The 17,394-nt window shown below is 36.0% G+C and overlaps 1 protein-coding gene across 21 annotated transcripts in view; it reads right to left on the minus strand.

Moving 5' to 3' along the window:
* Nucleotides 1-17,394, minus strand: part of AHI1 (Abelson helper integration site 1) — a 320,407-nt gene that overhangs the window by 192,660 nt on the left and 110,353 nt on the right. For 20 of the 21 annotated variants that reach the window (XR_010836054.1, XR_010836052.1, XR_010836050.1 and 17 more), the window contains one exon: nt 6,652-6,707. The exons of the other annotated variant lie outside the window; for it this stretch is intronic. Coding sequence is in view for 10 of the 20 variants with exons in the window: in XM_067010849.1 (XP_066866950.1) it covers nt 6,652-6,707 (56 nt within the window). In the remaining 10 variants the exon portion in view is untranslated. The remainder of the gene's footprint in view (nt 1-6,651; nt 6,708-17,394) is intronic. 21 annotated transcript variants of the gene reach the window in all.

The following is a 17,394-nucleotide window of genomic DNA, read 5'->3' on the forward strand; positions in this document are numbered from 1 at the left end:
CCCGGGGTCCTCCCTTTGATTCTTGACCTCAGGCTTGGGATATGTTCATGTCCATATTATCTGGCCATCTCTTGTGGTGAAATAATATTCAATATCTGGTATACAGAAAAATATTGAGTGGAATGTGTCTCAACTCATTTATCCCTCACAACAATCCTTGAGGTAGGTATTACACTTGTAGACAAAGAGGTAAAGAATCCTGCCTGAAGTCATATGGAGTAAAAGTGGCCAAAGCAGCACTTGAAGCCAGGACATCTGGTCTGGACTCAGTGTTCTTAAGCCCTCTTCTAAAATTACTCCTCAATGCGAGAGACATGTTTGGGGAACTACAAGTAGCTCAGAGTGGCCAGCATTGAGTATTGGGGAAAAGTTGGAAATAAGTCTACAAAGGTAGTAGAAGGCTTCAGACCACATGCTAAATAGCTTAGCTTTCAACTGGTAAGAGATGGGGTGCACCACAAGATCTTTAACATATGATCATATTTATGCCTTGGATAAATAACTCTATGGAGAACGAATTTGGGAGGTGAGTCAGAGGAGACTGGTTCCTGACTGAGCTTTTTCTAAAGACTGGATATCTGCCCCCTTCCTGGACGGGGCCTTTGGACACCTGTTGTGAAAAGTCTGCTTGCTTTCTGATTATAATGATACACAGGACTTCCCACAACCAAGGTATGAGGCTTCTGACCACTGGATCTCCCTTCTGGACCCCAGAGCTGTTCAGTGTGGCTCTATCAAGCACAACAAATTTAGATCTTCAAACTCATCCTCTTTCCTGAGGTTCAAGCCTATATTCTCAGTTCTCTACTGAACATTTCTACTTGTTCATGGCTTCTGGTTACCTGAAATTTAACATGTCTAAAATTGAATCTATTATTCTCTAAAAATCATCCTTCATCACTATTTTTTTAAAAATCTGTTAACAGAGTCATCATTCTCTCGGTAACCTATGTCTCCAGCCATCATTTACCTCTTTTTCTTTTGAATTTCTACCATCAATTCTAACTTCCAAATCTTTCTCATAAGCATACCTCTATTACCATTTCCATTGCCCCTTCCTTATTCAGACCCTTAGCACCTTGAATGTGGATTATAGTAGCTTCACAGATCATTTACTTTCTTCTAATCTCTACCTACCTGCAATTTCATGAGGTGCTTTTATTTTAATTTTTTAAAAACATTACCCCTTGATCATCTTATTCTCATGCTCAAATGCCTTACTGTTGCTTATATTGATAAAGTCTTAATTTTTTTACCTAACATCCAAAGATCTTTATAAATCATGCCCAAATTACCTTTTCTTAATCTATCTCATGTTCTGAAATGCTCTGCTTCAGGCAAACTGTCTCTCTCTGTAAACTGTGTACTTTCCTTCTATGATCTTTGGTCACACTGTTACTCTGGTCTAGAACATCCTATTCCTTTTGAAATCCCATCTGTCCTTTATGATCCAGTTTAGCACCTTCCTACTCTAAACAGCCTTCCCAAATCACTACAGCCCTGGGAATTCCTAAAGGCCCATCCCATATTCGTATACTTGAGTACAAGCTGCCTTGTTGACATGACATCTGTACTATATTGCTCTGAACTTTTATCCATTTCATGTATTGAGATTTAACTATTTACAGTTCACTTTTCTAATTAGACCAAGAGCTGCTCAAAGACACAAAGCATGTTTTATACTTTTTTGTATTTCTGCTTTCCCCCATACCACTCCCACACCTACCCAGCACTTGATACTGTACTGTCCTATGGGCACCATACACTTAATGTTTGCTGATAATTTAGAAAATAAATTCCTATTATGCCACTCTTATGTTATAGTCCTCCAGTAATATGACACTTTCAGAATTTTAAAACTTTCTCAGGTAGGGAAATTTAGCAAAGTCAAAAGAGAACTGGGGGAAAAAAGTCTGAGAAAAACAAATGTCAGCAGAGTATGCTAATGGGAAAAGTCAACATAAGCTTCATAATTTACAATATCTGGAGAAAAATTAATGTGCAAATACTTAAGAAAAATGTTATATTATGGATAACTCACAAGTGGTCTTAAAAAAGAACCAATATTGCATTTACATTTGAATTTCAATAGAATTGCTCTGAATTGCTACTTTAACGATAAGTGAAAACAGATTCTTTTATGACAAGTTATAAAAGCTTATAGTTTATCAGTTCCCTCTCCACCCTGCAATTGCCTTCAGGAAGAGATTGGCCATAGGTTCTATTTTATGAGTTTTATAGGGGCACATTCACCCGAGTTTACATAACTATGAATTCCCGGAAAATTCTATAGATTGGCTGCCCCCAACAGTATGTTAAAATGTGAAAGACATATTTTATGTAAACATATGTATAAATTTATTAAACTAATGTGCAATAATGCAATATGTAGCAATCTTGTGAACCTAGAGTGGGCTAAACAATGATAATAATCTAACAACAGAAACAACTCAAAATGTTGTAGAATGAATATCATATAATCCATAATCATATAATCCAAAAGAGGCTCAGAATAAAGTTTAATTTGTATGTACATTTATGAATAACTTTACTGTAAGGGCAAGCAATACCACAAACATCTCAGATATATTTTCATAATAATGAAATACTCTAAAACACAGTAAAGTTTACCACTGATGAAAAATCATGAGACAAAAATTTATCAATCAAGCCCTTAGAAAACCTAGAAGGAGTGTAACTGCAGAATGAATGAACAGCTTGTTAAACTGGTCTTATTAACAATGAAGAATAATGAACCAACATTTAAATTTCCAATCAAGTTAGGATATTTTAATTCTTAATAATTTATGCAACACTTTAATAGATGGCAAAAGTGTTCCATAACTGCTATAATTCTGATGAGACAGGCAGGAGTTTGTTTCAACCTGCTGCGGTAGATGTGTAGACTTGTACGAAAACATAAGCTGTAATTTTATAAACTGACAAAAAATCCCTTTGTTAAAAGAAAATTTGCTCTCATTAGTGGGGGTTGTGGGATCACTGAATAAAATAAGAAGAAATAGTATTAGGGTTACAGGTTTGGAATGCAGAAGCTTTACAAAAATGATTGACTACAATAGGCCATGTTGATGTTATTTGAATTTTATCGTACCAGTTTTCGCTGGAAGAGATTCAAAAACAGTTCTCCTCAAATCACTAAAAATACTTTATATATTCAACATGGTTTACCATGTTTTAATTCCATCAGAAAATAGGAAAAGCTATGGGAACTGCTGTGCATATGACTGTACATTAAAAGGCAGGTATGTTTTAACTAAGTCCTTCGTGTAATAACCTAAAGTAAGAAAAGATCAGACATGTGGGTGGAAGACTTCATTATGCTAGTTGCTATTTCTCTTTGGTTTGCAAATAAGTCCTCCATTTAAAGTAACTATGGGACTCAAGCCTATGCTGATTTAACTATTAACTTACTTTTACACCTGCCTTTCAGGGTTCAGACAATGAACTCTGATTAATCTGAGTCTGATATTATCCTTAACTTGCTGGAGGCTATAAGCAGGTGCAGCAACCAGCTCTTAGAGTGGCATGATCTAATTATCTTCATGTAATCTAATATTATGATTGTATGATGTCTTATTTGGTTTTCCTATAATAGTAACACGTCTGAGTGAAGATCATTCAGCCCAAAAATCAATGAAAAGAAAGCCACACATTTATGAATCAAATCTGAGCTAAGACATTAGGTATAAAGAAAATAAAAGAAAATCTGTAATACATGAACAGGCAAAACATGCTACCTATACAAAGGAATAACTATCAGACTGATTTGAATGTCTCTCCTGAAATACTCAATGACAGAAAGCAAAAAGATGATCAATTTCCACAACGTTTTGAAGGGAAAAGGTTATATTCAAATAATTAAAAGCCCTGGCAAGCTGTCTTATGCAAAGACAAATGAGAGATATTTTAAAATATGCAGATTCAGGTAATATAATTCTCAATTTATATTTCTTGAAAAAATAACTTGAAAATATACTCTTAGATATGAACAAAATTAAGAGCTCTGAATGCAAAAAAAAGTAAGTAGTGATTATAGCCAGTTAAGAAGGAAGGTTTGATTCTTTTTGGTGGAGGGGGTCATGCCATGTGGGGATATTCTGTTTTGCTTTCTATTGAAGGAAACTCAAACACAGATATGGTATTATTTATGTCAGAAAGAAAAAAAATTCCAAACAAAAAATTAAAATTCATGTAATAAATGAAAAAAAGGGGAAACAAGTAAATTAAAAAAGAGAGTGAGAAAGAACACAGAACCAAGGGACAAAAGGGGTTTTGTTCTCAGGCTAACCTATACTCACTTGAAGAACACTACTGTATCCCACTATAATGCTATAGGATCAAACTATTATCTGTAACCATATATTTACAGAAAAGTTCATTCCAACCTGAAACGTCAAGAAACACATCTTTCCCTGTCACAGAGGCCTAAGAAAGTCTTGCTTCCCTCCCCTGCTGAACAGTCATAAGTAGCATCTAGCACTCCTAGACCCCAGCCATTCATGGTAGGATTTAGAGCCAAAGGAATTGTAGACAGGTAGGCTGGAAACTGGTGGCTAGGTACGAGGACAAGTCATTCAGAGCCTCAGCCATTCTGAAATCCTGGCCCACTCCCTTTCTATTTTTTTTCTCAGGCCCAAAGAGTCTCTCTTGTTTTTAGCCAGTATAGAACAAAGTTTGAACTCACAAATATCCCACTTTGTAAAACTTTTAAAACAGACTTTTTCCTATTTCTTTTATCTCTAAATATTTTCTTCTCTTAAACCCTTTAGGGAAAATAAGGGCACACTGACACAAAGGATGAAAATTATGTAAAATTATATTTCTGTGAAAATCAGACTTTATCTGTCCTGGGGCCCAGCAGAGATTGGGTAATGAACAGACTTGTGATTCTATTTAGAGGTTATGGAGAAAGGGTCAAGGTTAACTGTCAGCAAGCTGGGGAACTATGGGGGAGAGGAGAAAGGTTGTTGAATATGCTTAAGTTGTAGTAAAGAGACAGAAGGAGAAGAGCTCAGAAAAAGACATCAGAAAGGAAGACTGGCTCAAGTCAAACCTGGGGATCTAATGAGTGTTAGGGGAGTGTCTGTATAAACCAAGTATTTTAAAACTTATCAACTATACAGAGTAGAAATGTTATTAATATATTAGGAGCCACCATTTAATAATCCAACTGGGAGAACATAACCAAAAACCAATGATACCTAAAGTATTATGCATTAGATTTTGTTCCTAATTCACAGGAGTAATTTCAAGATCAGGGTACTACTGTAAATTTTGTTCATGCCATTATTTCTTATGATTTCATGAATATTTGGTTCTATTATTTTATGATTTAATTCACATGGGAATCTGCCATCAGCCTACATGGTGAAACAAAAAAACCTGGCAGGTTATACTTTTCTGAGTTCCAAAATATATAAAACACCAAGAATGTAAACAAGGTGCTGCAGGAAACCCTACAGGAATAAAATAAATTTCAAAAGTATATAAAATAGTCTAATGAGTAGATTATTCAAATACCTTAAAATAATTAATTTTCCATAATTGCTAGCCTTCCATTTTTAATATTAATGAATAAAATTTACATAATGTTATGGCTATTCTTTTAGCATACTTACTAAAGGATAACTGGAACACACACACTATATCCATGTACCTTTTTATGACTAAGCTAATGATTAATTCCTCAAACACCAGTCGTTTCTGAAGCCCCACGTATTAAGTTACCAAACATGCTGAATCAATTATATGGATTTATAACAAATAGAAAAAATGGAGTCAATTTGTCCGTGAGGAAAATATTAATTATTAATAAAATTCAAATATAGTTTAATACATTTTTATTTTCTTAAAAAAGGTATTACTAAATCTTTCTCACAATAGGAAATGCTGAATTGTACAGAGTACTTGAAAGATTTATTATACAGAAAGGATAAGAAATAAGAATATGCTTAGTGAAGAGATATACTCTAGTCAATTTCTTGTGAATCTTTCAAGTGGGAACCAGCAACTGAAGTGTATTTCATACATACAAATACTATATACAGAGATTAAAAGGGAAATTTATTTGTCTTCCTTCTATATTATTTTCTATAATTATTTTTAATATAGTAAATAGATACTATAATTATTAAATGCCTTTGGTTGTCTGGTAGTAATAGTAGTGGGGTAAAAGATTAGATTTCACTTCTATAATAATAAGGCATAGTAATCTACAAGAGAAATGAAGCATAATGGCCTACTTTCACTATTACAAAACATTCACTCTAAATAATGATGCTAGTGCAGAAAATAACACTCATTTTTACAAGGGTATAAATCAATTTGCATAAAGATTTACAGTACTTTATCAAAAGTATAAAGTATTTTAAAATTAAATACCATTCTATTCATAACATTAACATAAACAAGTACCTATAAAAATGATACAGCATCTTATTTTCCTATGTCTTAGTAAAAATTGATAGGTTACCTTAATTAGAAAACATAAGGTAATTTTCTTAAAGGGATATAACTCTTGGCAAAAGGTAGGTTACAAGAGTTTTCTACAATGGCATTTTGTGTCACTATAACCAGTATTATTTTGTGCCTTCTTAACAGTTTTAATGATGTAGAAATAGATTGCCTTACCGTTGGTGCTGTATCTACATGGTGGTTACAAGGCTTTCTTTCTATACTGATAATCCCTGTGAAATGAAAAGATTGTGAATATTTGCTTATTATACCTATACATTTTATTTCGAAAACATTTATGTCAGCAAGACATGACTCCTACAGCTTACAAGAAAAAAGCCTCACTTGGATGGCAGAATCCTTTAAAGTGGTATCATGAATTCTTTGGTCAGAAACAGTTGGAGAGTTTAGCTAACTAAGAGACCTGACTCAAGGTGAGCTAAGCCAATTTCCTCATTCAAGGGGCATCCAGCAATAGCAGAAGATGTGCTCTTATTCTGTTCTCAGCTCAAAAATTACACCATTATCTCCCTCTGCTACATTTCTTCAATGAAAGTTTTGCTTCTGTCTTGAGGTCATCAAGTTTTCATAAAGAAATATCACAAAGTCTATGAAAAGAATCGCTTCCTTATTTTCTCAAAAACAAAAAATAAATCTATTTGAAATTCTCTTTGATCATCTGATTTCCTACTATGATAGAATCGGCTATCTATTCAATCATCACAGAGTACTGAAGAAAAAAAGTTCCCTTGATTCTCTCCTTTAAAATGACAATATAGACTGCTAACCTTGAGAAAAATCATTTTATCATGTATAGATTTATCTTTTTGTTCCCATGTCCTCTACTGCATTTCTTTGTAATAAACAGCTTCTAAGGATGTAACACATTGCATCTCATCTGTAAAGATACTGGTTCAAAATCAAGCTCAAGTTTAAAATGAACACAGGTGTGGCTCTCATTTACTTTTCAATCTCTGTCAATCAGCAGACCAACATGTGAATAGTAACATGTGAGTAATTTAACAGTTAAATAACGCTGAAAGCTAACCACGCAGGGGTGGTTAGAAGTGAGAACTGCAGTGCACTGTTAAGAGCAAATAGCACAATTCCTAGTTGAAACAAAACACTAGTTCCTCTCATTTATAGGCATTTAACTCATTTTTTCTTAAAGTATAATAAATGAGATCAACACAAAACAATCATTTTTTTAATCACTTTTGTAAGAGTATATTCAAAATGAACTAAGTGGGCTTCCCTGGTGGCGCAGTGATTGAGAATCCAGCTGCCGATGCAGGAGACATGGGTTCGTGCCCCGGTCCGGGAAGATCCCACATGCCGCGGAGCGGCTGGGCCCGTGAGCCATGGCCGCTGAGCCTGCGCATCCGGAGCCTGTGCTTCGCAACAGGAGAGGCCACAACAGTGAGAGGCCCACGTACCACAAAAAAAGAAAAAAAAAGAACTAAGTACTGTGAAACAAGATTTTTAAAAAATAGTTTTTGTTTCATTTAAAAATACTCTCGGGCTTCCCTGGTGGCTCAGTGGTTAAGAGTCCCCCTGCCGATGCAGGGGACACGGGTTTGTGCCCCGGTCCGGGAGGATCCCACATGCCGCGGAGCGGCTGGGCCCATGAGCCATGGCTGCTGTGCCTGTGCGTCCGGAGCCTGTGCTCCGTAGCGGGAGAGGCCACAACAGTGAGAGGCCCGCGTACTGCAAAAAAAAAAATAGTAATAATAATAAAAAAATACTCTCAGTATGTACTGTTAGCCAGTGAAGTGTAAAGCACTATACTACCTATATTCAATCAGCTAATATTTAGTTGTAAGTGGCTATTTGGCACTCAGTGATAAAAGATAAATTATAAAGGATAAATTATCATTTCTGACCTTAAGAGTCTAGTAAAAACGGATGTCCTTTTTTGAAGAAATACTATACACCAAATTAACAGTTCTGTCTTAAATGTAATAACAAAGTAATTTTGATGGAAAGACATTTTTATTCTTAGATAACACTGGCCTTGCAAAGTTTTTTTTAAAACCCAAGTAAAACATATTTTAAAATATTCAAATAATGCTGATTCTTTATTGTAAGACTTTACTCGGAAGTATACAGAACTAATGGTGAAATCCTCACCTCCTCAGCCCTCACACTCTCACAAACCTCTCTAGCTGCAACCGCAAAGAATAGTCTGGCATGACACACTGGCTTTAAAATGAGAGTGGTCATACCACAGGGTTCAGGAATTAGCAACATCTTACATACGTGTTCTCACTACTATAATCTGACTGCCATAAAATAGGCCAAGGCTGACTACTGATTTTAAAATTCTTATCCAATTAGAAAGTAATTTCAAAATGATGAAAATTTAAAAAAAACTAAAAACCCCCCAAATCTACATCCTTAGCTTATGAAAGTACAAAGAAAAAAATTACATGTTTTACAGTTTCAACTTCAGGATAAGAATGTGTTGAAAACTAGAATTTTAACATGAATTTTCTAAAGATATTGGGTTGGCCAAAAAAAATTCGTTTGGGTTTTTCCATAACATCTTATGGAAAAACCCAAACGAACTTTTTTTGGCCAACCCAATATAAGGCTTAGTTTTAAATTTAGATTGCCTACTGAAATAATATCATTTGGAAATACAATCATACATGTTTGTTTAAGCTTTCAATAGAGAATATACAGAAAGGAATAAGCTTAAGGAAAAGCATCCCCAAATATTTTGCTATTTTAAGTAAATTTTACCACACACAAAAAATCTATATTTTATTTCACTTTTATCTGATCAAACATTCCAGATGCTTCTGTGAAAAGTATTTCTTGGATGGGATTGACATTTAAGTTAACAGACCTTGAGTAAAGTAGATTGCCTTCCATAATGTGAGTGGGCTTCATCCAATCAGATGAAGGCCTGAAAAAAGACTGACCTCCCCTGAAAGAGGGAATTATGCCAACAGACTGCTTTCACCAGGGTATGTTCAAGTGTGTCTTTGTTGTTATTAATCTTTCTTGGGACTTGATAGCCCTTTATTTTATTTTATTTTTTTTTTGCGGTATGCGGGCCTCTCACTGTTGTGGCCTCTCCCGTTGCGGAGCACAGGCTCCGGACGCACAGGCTCAGCGGCCATGGCTCACGGGCTTAGTTGCTCCGCGGCATGTGGGATCTTCCCGGACCAGGGCACGAACCCGTGTCTCCTGCATCGGCAGGCGGATTCTCAACCACTGCGCCACCAGGGAAGCCCTTGATAGCCCTTTAATCTGCAGAATCTTATCATTCTTCTGCTCAGGGAAGTTTTATTCTGTTATTTAACTCTGCAGCCCATTTTATTTTTACCTTCATAATTTTTATCTTTTGATAATTGTGCCACTTAATCTTCTATGTGAGCATCTTCTTTTTCACTTTGTCTAATGATTTTAACATCTGAAATCATGTTTAGTTCCTTTCCAGAGGTCTACGAAGACTAAGCCAAGAGGGATGGCAAACGCTGGACAGTATCTCAGAAGATGAAGTTTTTTTTTCCTGGGATCTCAGAGCCCGTGTGTCAGGCAAGGTGTGGGAATGGGAGGGCCGTGTCTTCCTTGGTGCTGAGCAAGGACCTGTGCATGGAAAGCAGGCCTCTTCTCAAGGTGTGGGCAGAAAATGGGTTTTCCAGAGTTCACTGGGGGCTCTCAGCCAGCAGAAGCTATAAATCCTCTGGGTAACTGGCTATTATCTGTCAGTTTAATGTTTGTAGTACATCAAGGGCCTGGCAGATCCTACGGACCACAATGGTCCTTAAACAGAGGTCTATACGCCCATCCACCTGGAGGAGTTTGCTTCCAGGACCAGTTACTGGGAGATGGCTGTAACCTGCAACTGATGAGACTTGAGAGGAGAAGCTTAATCTCGTGCCTCAGCACAGGGGTAACAGTTGCACAGGTTTGCTTTCATTTTTTTGCTATAGTTCAGACCTCCAGCAGAATAGCTGGGACCACATCCATGAGCATGCAAAGAAAATAAACTCTGGTAAAAAGAGTTTCAGTAACTTAAAGATCAGCAAATAACCTTATACGACTGGTAGTGCCACTGATAACAATGGAAAAATTAGAGAATCTCTTAAATTAAAACAAAACAAAACTTGACAACTGTTAAGAATTTTAAGATAGCTAATTAATAAATAATAAAGATAGCACCATTTTAAAGGGAGGAAATAGCAGCTTTCAGAAAATAAGTCAGAAGATGGGTCACACAACCAAGGAGCAGCAGTACCATTACTGAAACCCATGCATCTAAGTCACAAACCTCCAGACCCATTTGAGTGTTTGTCTAGCCCCTGTGGTCAGGAGCGGATTTAATTCACTTTTGTATCCATAGTGCCTGGTCCAAATGCTCGAAACACAGAAGGTCCTCAAGAGTTAACTCAAATATTAACTGAATGAATTAATCTATGCCATATCCACCGGGTTCATATTCTACAATGCAGTGTTAACTGTGTGTATTAGTCATCAGAATGTTTGAATTAATGTTCTAGGACTCTTTTTAAAAACATTAATTAACTACTTCCCTTAGTAATGTTTCTAAACCTACTATAAAACTGAAATGTATTATTTTAAAATTTTCCTAATTGTCCAGACATTAATACACTCTGAAGAAGATAATGAAGAAATTTTATGCTTCTTGGGAGATGCTTTGGGTATTTTACTTTGTGGAAAATCAGAACATGACATTATACCCCACTTGTACCTGACTGATTGGAACAGCAGAATTATATATTTTTTAGTTTCCTTAAACTCTACCAACCTTCAAGTCAGGACCATGATCAAAGGAAAGAAAGAAAAAAGATGATCAGATTTATTGCAAAAACAAAGCAGGCCAAACAAAGTGCCAAATTCTGAAGCCAGAACATATATCCAGCAATCTTACATATCATCACCAAATGATTATGGGCAACCCACCAAGCACAAGGCACTGTGCTAAGGATAGGAGAACCTCTCTCCTCCCTTCTATGAAACTTTCCAAAGAGTTATTTGTTTTAGGCAACACTATAACTATGCATCCTAACTGAGTTTTGGAAATTGCCATTAATCTCTATATGGGGCACAGGGAGAATTATGCTTTGATTATCGACGGCTAGGAGAAATGAAATATAATTTATTATATTCCAGTAAAATACAGAATTTTAGAAGGCAAAGATCTTTCCTGCCAAATTCAATATAAAGATGTCTGTATGAAAACTGCAAGCCCTTCTCAAGAATTGGAAAAGAAGTAAAACTGTTACTCAGATAATATAATTTATACCCAGAAAGTCCAAAAGAATCAACGCTAAAGCTAACACAACCAATAAGAGAACTAATAAATCAGAAAGTCAGTGTAATATATAAAAATCAATACCCTTTACATATTCAAACAACCAGTTAGAAGATATAATGAAAAAGCATACCTCATTTATAAGATTATCATAAAAGAGAAAATACTTGAATGAATACAAAAAATACATAAAACAGTATGAAGAAAATGTAAAAATACTTCTGAAAGACATAAAAGTAGTCTTGAACAAATGGAAAGACATCCCTTGTTCTAAGACAATGTAACATCACATAAAGGCCAATTTTCTCTGAGATAATATATGAATTTAATGTGATTTCAATAAAATAGTTTTTGCCCCAGCACTAGATAAGTTGATTCTAAAATTCATATAGAAGACTATGCAAGAATAGCTAGAAAAATGCTGGGGAAAAAAAGAGTGATGACTGAAAATAAATACTAAGTATCAATATATATTGTAAAAAGTCTCTGTAATTAAAACAATGTGGGGATGACACATGAGTAGACATGTAGATCAACAGAATGTATTAAAATGCTCAGAAAAAGATTCAGGACTAAATATAGCAACACCAATAGTGGGGCAACCTGACATTATATACCACCTGGTGTGATGCAAAAAAGCACACATCACTTACTGTATTCTTGCCAAAAAAAGTCTGGCTTGGATCTAATCATGATAAAATAGACAAAACCAAAACAGTGGATATTCTACAGGACAACTGGCTCAGGCAGACTCTTTAAAAAAGTTAATGTCATGAAAAACAAACAAAAAAGATTCTAGATTAACTGAGATTAAATGAAATTAAAATGACATAATGACCAAGGTAAGTGCTAATCTGGACTGGATGCTGTACAAAATAGGTAAGCAAATAAAAAATTACTTATGACATCTTAGGCACAATTAGAAAAACCTGAATATGAACTGTTTATTAAATGGTATTATAGTATCATTAATTTTCCTAGATGTGATAATGGAACTATGGTTATTTAAGACAATACCCTTCTTGTTGGCAGATATATGAGTGAAATTTTAAAAGCGAAGAAGCAAATGTTGTGAATTTAGAAGTTTCATTTTACCTCCTTTTTTCAACTTTTTTGTAGTTTTAAAATATTTCAAAATAAAGTTTGGGAAAGGAGTGTAGACCCTTAATAGACTTTTAGTGACCATATAGTAGGCAAGCACATTTTCAACGGTTTTGAAAATTGAAAGGCCATATAAGGTGCCATATAAGCAGAGTAAACAGATTTAAAATTCTCACTGAAAAAATTTCTCAGCATTATTTAAAACAGAGAGCCAACAGAAAATCAAAACACTCACTCTGGATTGATTAGAACACCTACCTAAAAATGAGAGAAAACTCCACAATTAATGAATGAGTGTATTTATATTTGACATGTTGATAGCACCACTCAATAAATCTACTGGGCTTCCCTGGTAGCGCAGTGGTTGAGAGTCCGACTGCTGATGCAGGGGACACAGGTTCGTGTCCTGGTCCGGGAAGACCCCACATGCTGCGGAGCGGCTAGGCCCATGAGCCATGGCCGCTGAGCCTGCACATCTGGAGCCTGTGCTCCGCAACAGGAGAGGCCACAACAGTGAGAGGTCTGCATACCGCAAATAAATAAATAAACAAACAAACAAACAAAAAAAAAACAACAACAAATAAATAAAATTAAATAAAAAATAAATCTACTATGTTTATTAAAAATAATAATGTTAATAATTATTACATTATATTATATATAATATTAATATTATTATATATAATAAAATTACTACCCTGTTCAGAGATATGAGTTGTTTATAATCTCTACTATTAGACTTTGTTCCTTTATAATCAGGGAAAAATACATTCCAAAGAACAATTTATTTGTATAATATATCCTGACTCTGGAGCCACTCTGTAATGTATTCAAAGACTGGCTCTGGCAATTATTAAATATGTGACTTGGGTAAGTTATTTATCTACTCTATGCCTTCATTTCCTTATTCAGTATAGGGGAAGCAATATGTATCTCACTGGCTGATGGGAGGGTTAAATTAGTTAATTAATATAAAAAATACTTCAAATTATACCTGGCCTACTGAACACTGAACATAACTGATATATATTCAGAATGTTTATTTTGATTTTAATGTTTAAAATATCTGATCCAGAAGGAGATCAAGATGGCAGAGTAGAAGGATGCTGAGCTCACCTCTGCCAATTAACACATAAAAAAAACATCTACACGTGGAGCAATTCTCACTGAAAACAAACGGGAGACTGGCAGGAAGACTCTCCTACAACCAAGCTTGTAAAGTGAGATCACAGAGTCGAGTAGGAAGGGAGGGGAAGTGATCAGGTTGGGACCTGTGCTCCAAGGAGGGGACACAGAAGAGGAGGGGGATATCAGGGGCTCAAAGATCCTCCCTGAAGAGTGAGGGGTTTGAACCACATCTTGGGCACCCCAGCCCTAAGGTTCAAAACCAGGAAGATGAGTACCCTTAGTGGGTTTGAAAACCAGTGGGAACTAAAGGAGGACTGTAAGAAATCGAGACTTCACTCATGCAGAGTGTGCATGTGCTTGCTCGCTCCCTGAAAAAGGTAGAGGAAGTAGATTGAAACTGCACGGGGCTCTGGCCAGTTTCCCACAACTGGCTCAGTGCATGACCCAGCCTGCACCAGGTGCCTGTTCCAGCCCCTCTTGCTCTGGTGTAGCTCCCTCTAGGGCAGAGGTACTGATCCTGAGGAGAGTGGGCTCTTGTGGGGATGGAGCCGGCTTGGACCGGGCACTGCATGTGAACAGGGTGAGGGCAGCCATGGCTGACACTCATGGAGGCAGCAGATTGGGAGTGGTCTGCAACTCTGACTGGTGTGCCATGACCATCCCAGCATGTGCCCAAGACTGGGTGTCGGCTCTGGCTCCTCTTGCCCCAGCACTGTTCTCCTCTGGGGAGAAGGTGCCATTGCCAGGAGTGGGGAGAACACATACTTAAAGGGAATGGAATAAGCTCAGATCTGACCCTCAGGGCTTCTGCTCCACCTCTTTGGGACCCACCACCACCCCTGATATGGTGGTGATGCCTAATGAGCACAGGAAAAGCCTAGGCTCACACCTGGCTCTAGCTCTAGCCCCTCCATCTCTAGCCCCACCTCCCACCAAGGTGATAGCTGCCAGCACACCCTAGGGGAAGGCATGACCCTTGCTCATTTCAGATCCAGTTCTAACATCAAAGCCACTGGGCACATGCAGACTACATAGGATGCTCCCACACAAGAACACCTCTTCAAGACCACAATAGTTAACTGTTTCACCTAATTTCATAGAGACATAGAAAGTTAAACAAAATAAGAAGACAGAAGTTTTTGTTTCAAATGAAAGAACAAGAAAAAAAAACCTGAAAGAACAACCAACGAAACAGATAATTTACCAGATAAAGAGTTCAAGGTATTAGTAATAAGAATACTAACTGAACTTGGGAAAAGAATAGATGAACAGGTGAGAATTTTAGCAAAGAACTAGAAATCATAAAAAAGAACCAGTCAGAGCTAAAGACTACAATAATTGAAATGAAAAACATACTAGAAAGAATTAACAGCAGACTATGTAATACAGAAGAATGCATAAATGATCCAAAAGATAGAACAATGTAAATCATCCAATCAGAACAGCAAAAAGAAAAACAAATTTTCAACAATGAGGACAGTTAAGGGACCTCCAGGACAATATCAAGCACATTAACATGCACATGGTAGGGGTCCCAGAAGGAGAAAAGAGAAAGGGGTTAAAAATATATTTGATGAAATTATGGCTGAAAACTTCCCAAAGCTGAAGAAACAGATTTCCAGGTACAGGAAGCACAGAGAGTCTCAAACAAGATGAACCCAAAGAGGCCAACACCAAGACATATCATAATTAAAATGGCAAAAGTTAAAGATAAAGAGAGAATTTTAAAGGCAGCAAGAGAAACACAGTCATATACAAGGTATCAGGCTTTCAGCTGACTTTTCTGCAGAAACTTTGCAGGCTGGAAGGGAGTGGTATGATATATTAAAGTGCTGAAAGGGAAAGACCTACAGCCTAGGATACTCTACCCAGTAAGGTTATCACTCAGAATTGAAGGAGAGAGAAATAACTTCTCAGACAAGCAAAAACTAAGAGTTCATCCATACTAAACTGATCCTACAAGAAGTGTTAAAAGGTCTTCTCTAAGTGGAAAAGAAAAGGCTACAACAAGAAAAGAAGTAAGAATTTATAGGAAAGGAAAAATCCCACTAGTAAAGGCAAATATATAGGAAATGCTATGAATCAACCACTTAAGCTAGTATGAAGATTAAAAGACAAAAATTGTAAAATCAACTATAACTACATTAAACAGTTAAGAGATAGACATGAAAATGTAAAATATGATATCAAAAACACAGAACGTGGGGGAGGGGAGTAAAAAAGGAAGATCTTGTAGAACGTGTTAGAACTTTAAAACAAGTAGATATAGTTATAGGTCAACATATATGAACCCTGTGGTAACCACAAATCAAAAACCTACAACACATACACAAAAATCAGAGAGAAAGGAACACAAGAAAAACACTAAAGAAAATCATCAAACCACAAGAGAGGAAACTAAAAGAAGAAAAGAAGAGAGAACTACAAAAATAACCAGGAAACAACAAAAAGGCAATAAGTACATACTTACCAATAATCACTTTAAATATCAGTGGACTAAATGCTCCAATCAAAAGACATAGGGTGGCTGACTGGATATAAAAAGGTACATCTATATGTTGCTTATAAGAGACTCACTTCACAGCTAAAGACACACACAGACTGAAAGTGAGAGGATGGAAAAAAATATATATCACGCAAATGAAACAAAAAGAAAGCTGGGGTGGCAATACTCATATCAGGCAAAATAGACATTAAAACAGTGTCTAAAACAAAGACAAAGAAGGGCATTATATGATGATAAAGGGATCAATACAAGAAGAGAATATAACATTCATTAATATATATGCACCTAATATAGGAGTATCTAAATATATAAAGCAAATACTAACAGACTTAAAGGGAGAAACTGACAATAATAGTAGGGGCTTCAACACCATAATGACATCAATGGACAGGTCATGCACAAAGAAAATCAATAAGGGAACAGTGGTCTTAAACTACACTTAGACCAGTTGGACTCAGTAGATATCTGCAGGGTATTCCACCAAAAAAGATGGATACACATTCTTTTCACGTACACATGGAACATTCTCCAGAACAGATCACATGCTAGACCATAAAACAAGTCTCAATAAATTTAAGAGGATAGAAATTATATCAAGTATTTTTTTCTGACCACAATGGTATGGAACTAGAAATTAGAAAAAAGAATGGAAAAAAACATAAAAACATGGAGACTAAACAACTTATTACTAAAAAACCAATGGGTTAACAAAGCAATCAGAGGAAATCAGAAAATATTTTGATATAAATGAAAATAAAAACACAACTTTCCAAAATCCATGGGTTGCAGCAAAAGCAATTCTGAGAGAGAAGTTTACTATAATACAGGCCTACCTCAAGAACCAAGAAAAATTTCAGTAAACAACAAAATCTACTATCTAAAGGAATTAGGAAAAGAA

This window comes from Kogia breviceps, chromosome 13 (assembly GCF_026419965.1).
Source record: "Kogia breviceps isolate mKogBre1 chromosome 13, mKogBre1 haplotype 1, whole genome shotgun sequence".
NCBI classification, from domain to species: domain Eukaryota; kingdom Metazoa; phylum Chordata; class Mammalia; order Artiodactyla; family Physeteridae; genus Kogia; species Kogia breviceps.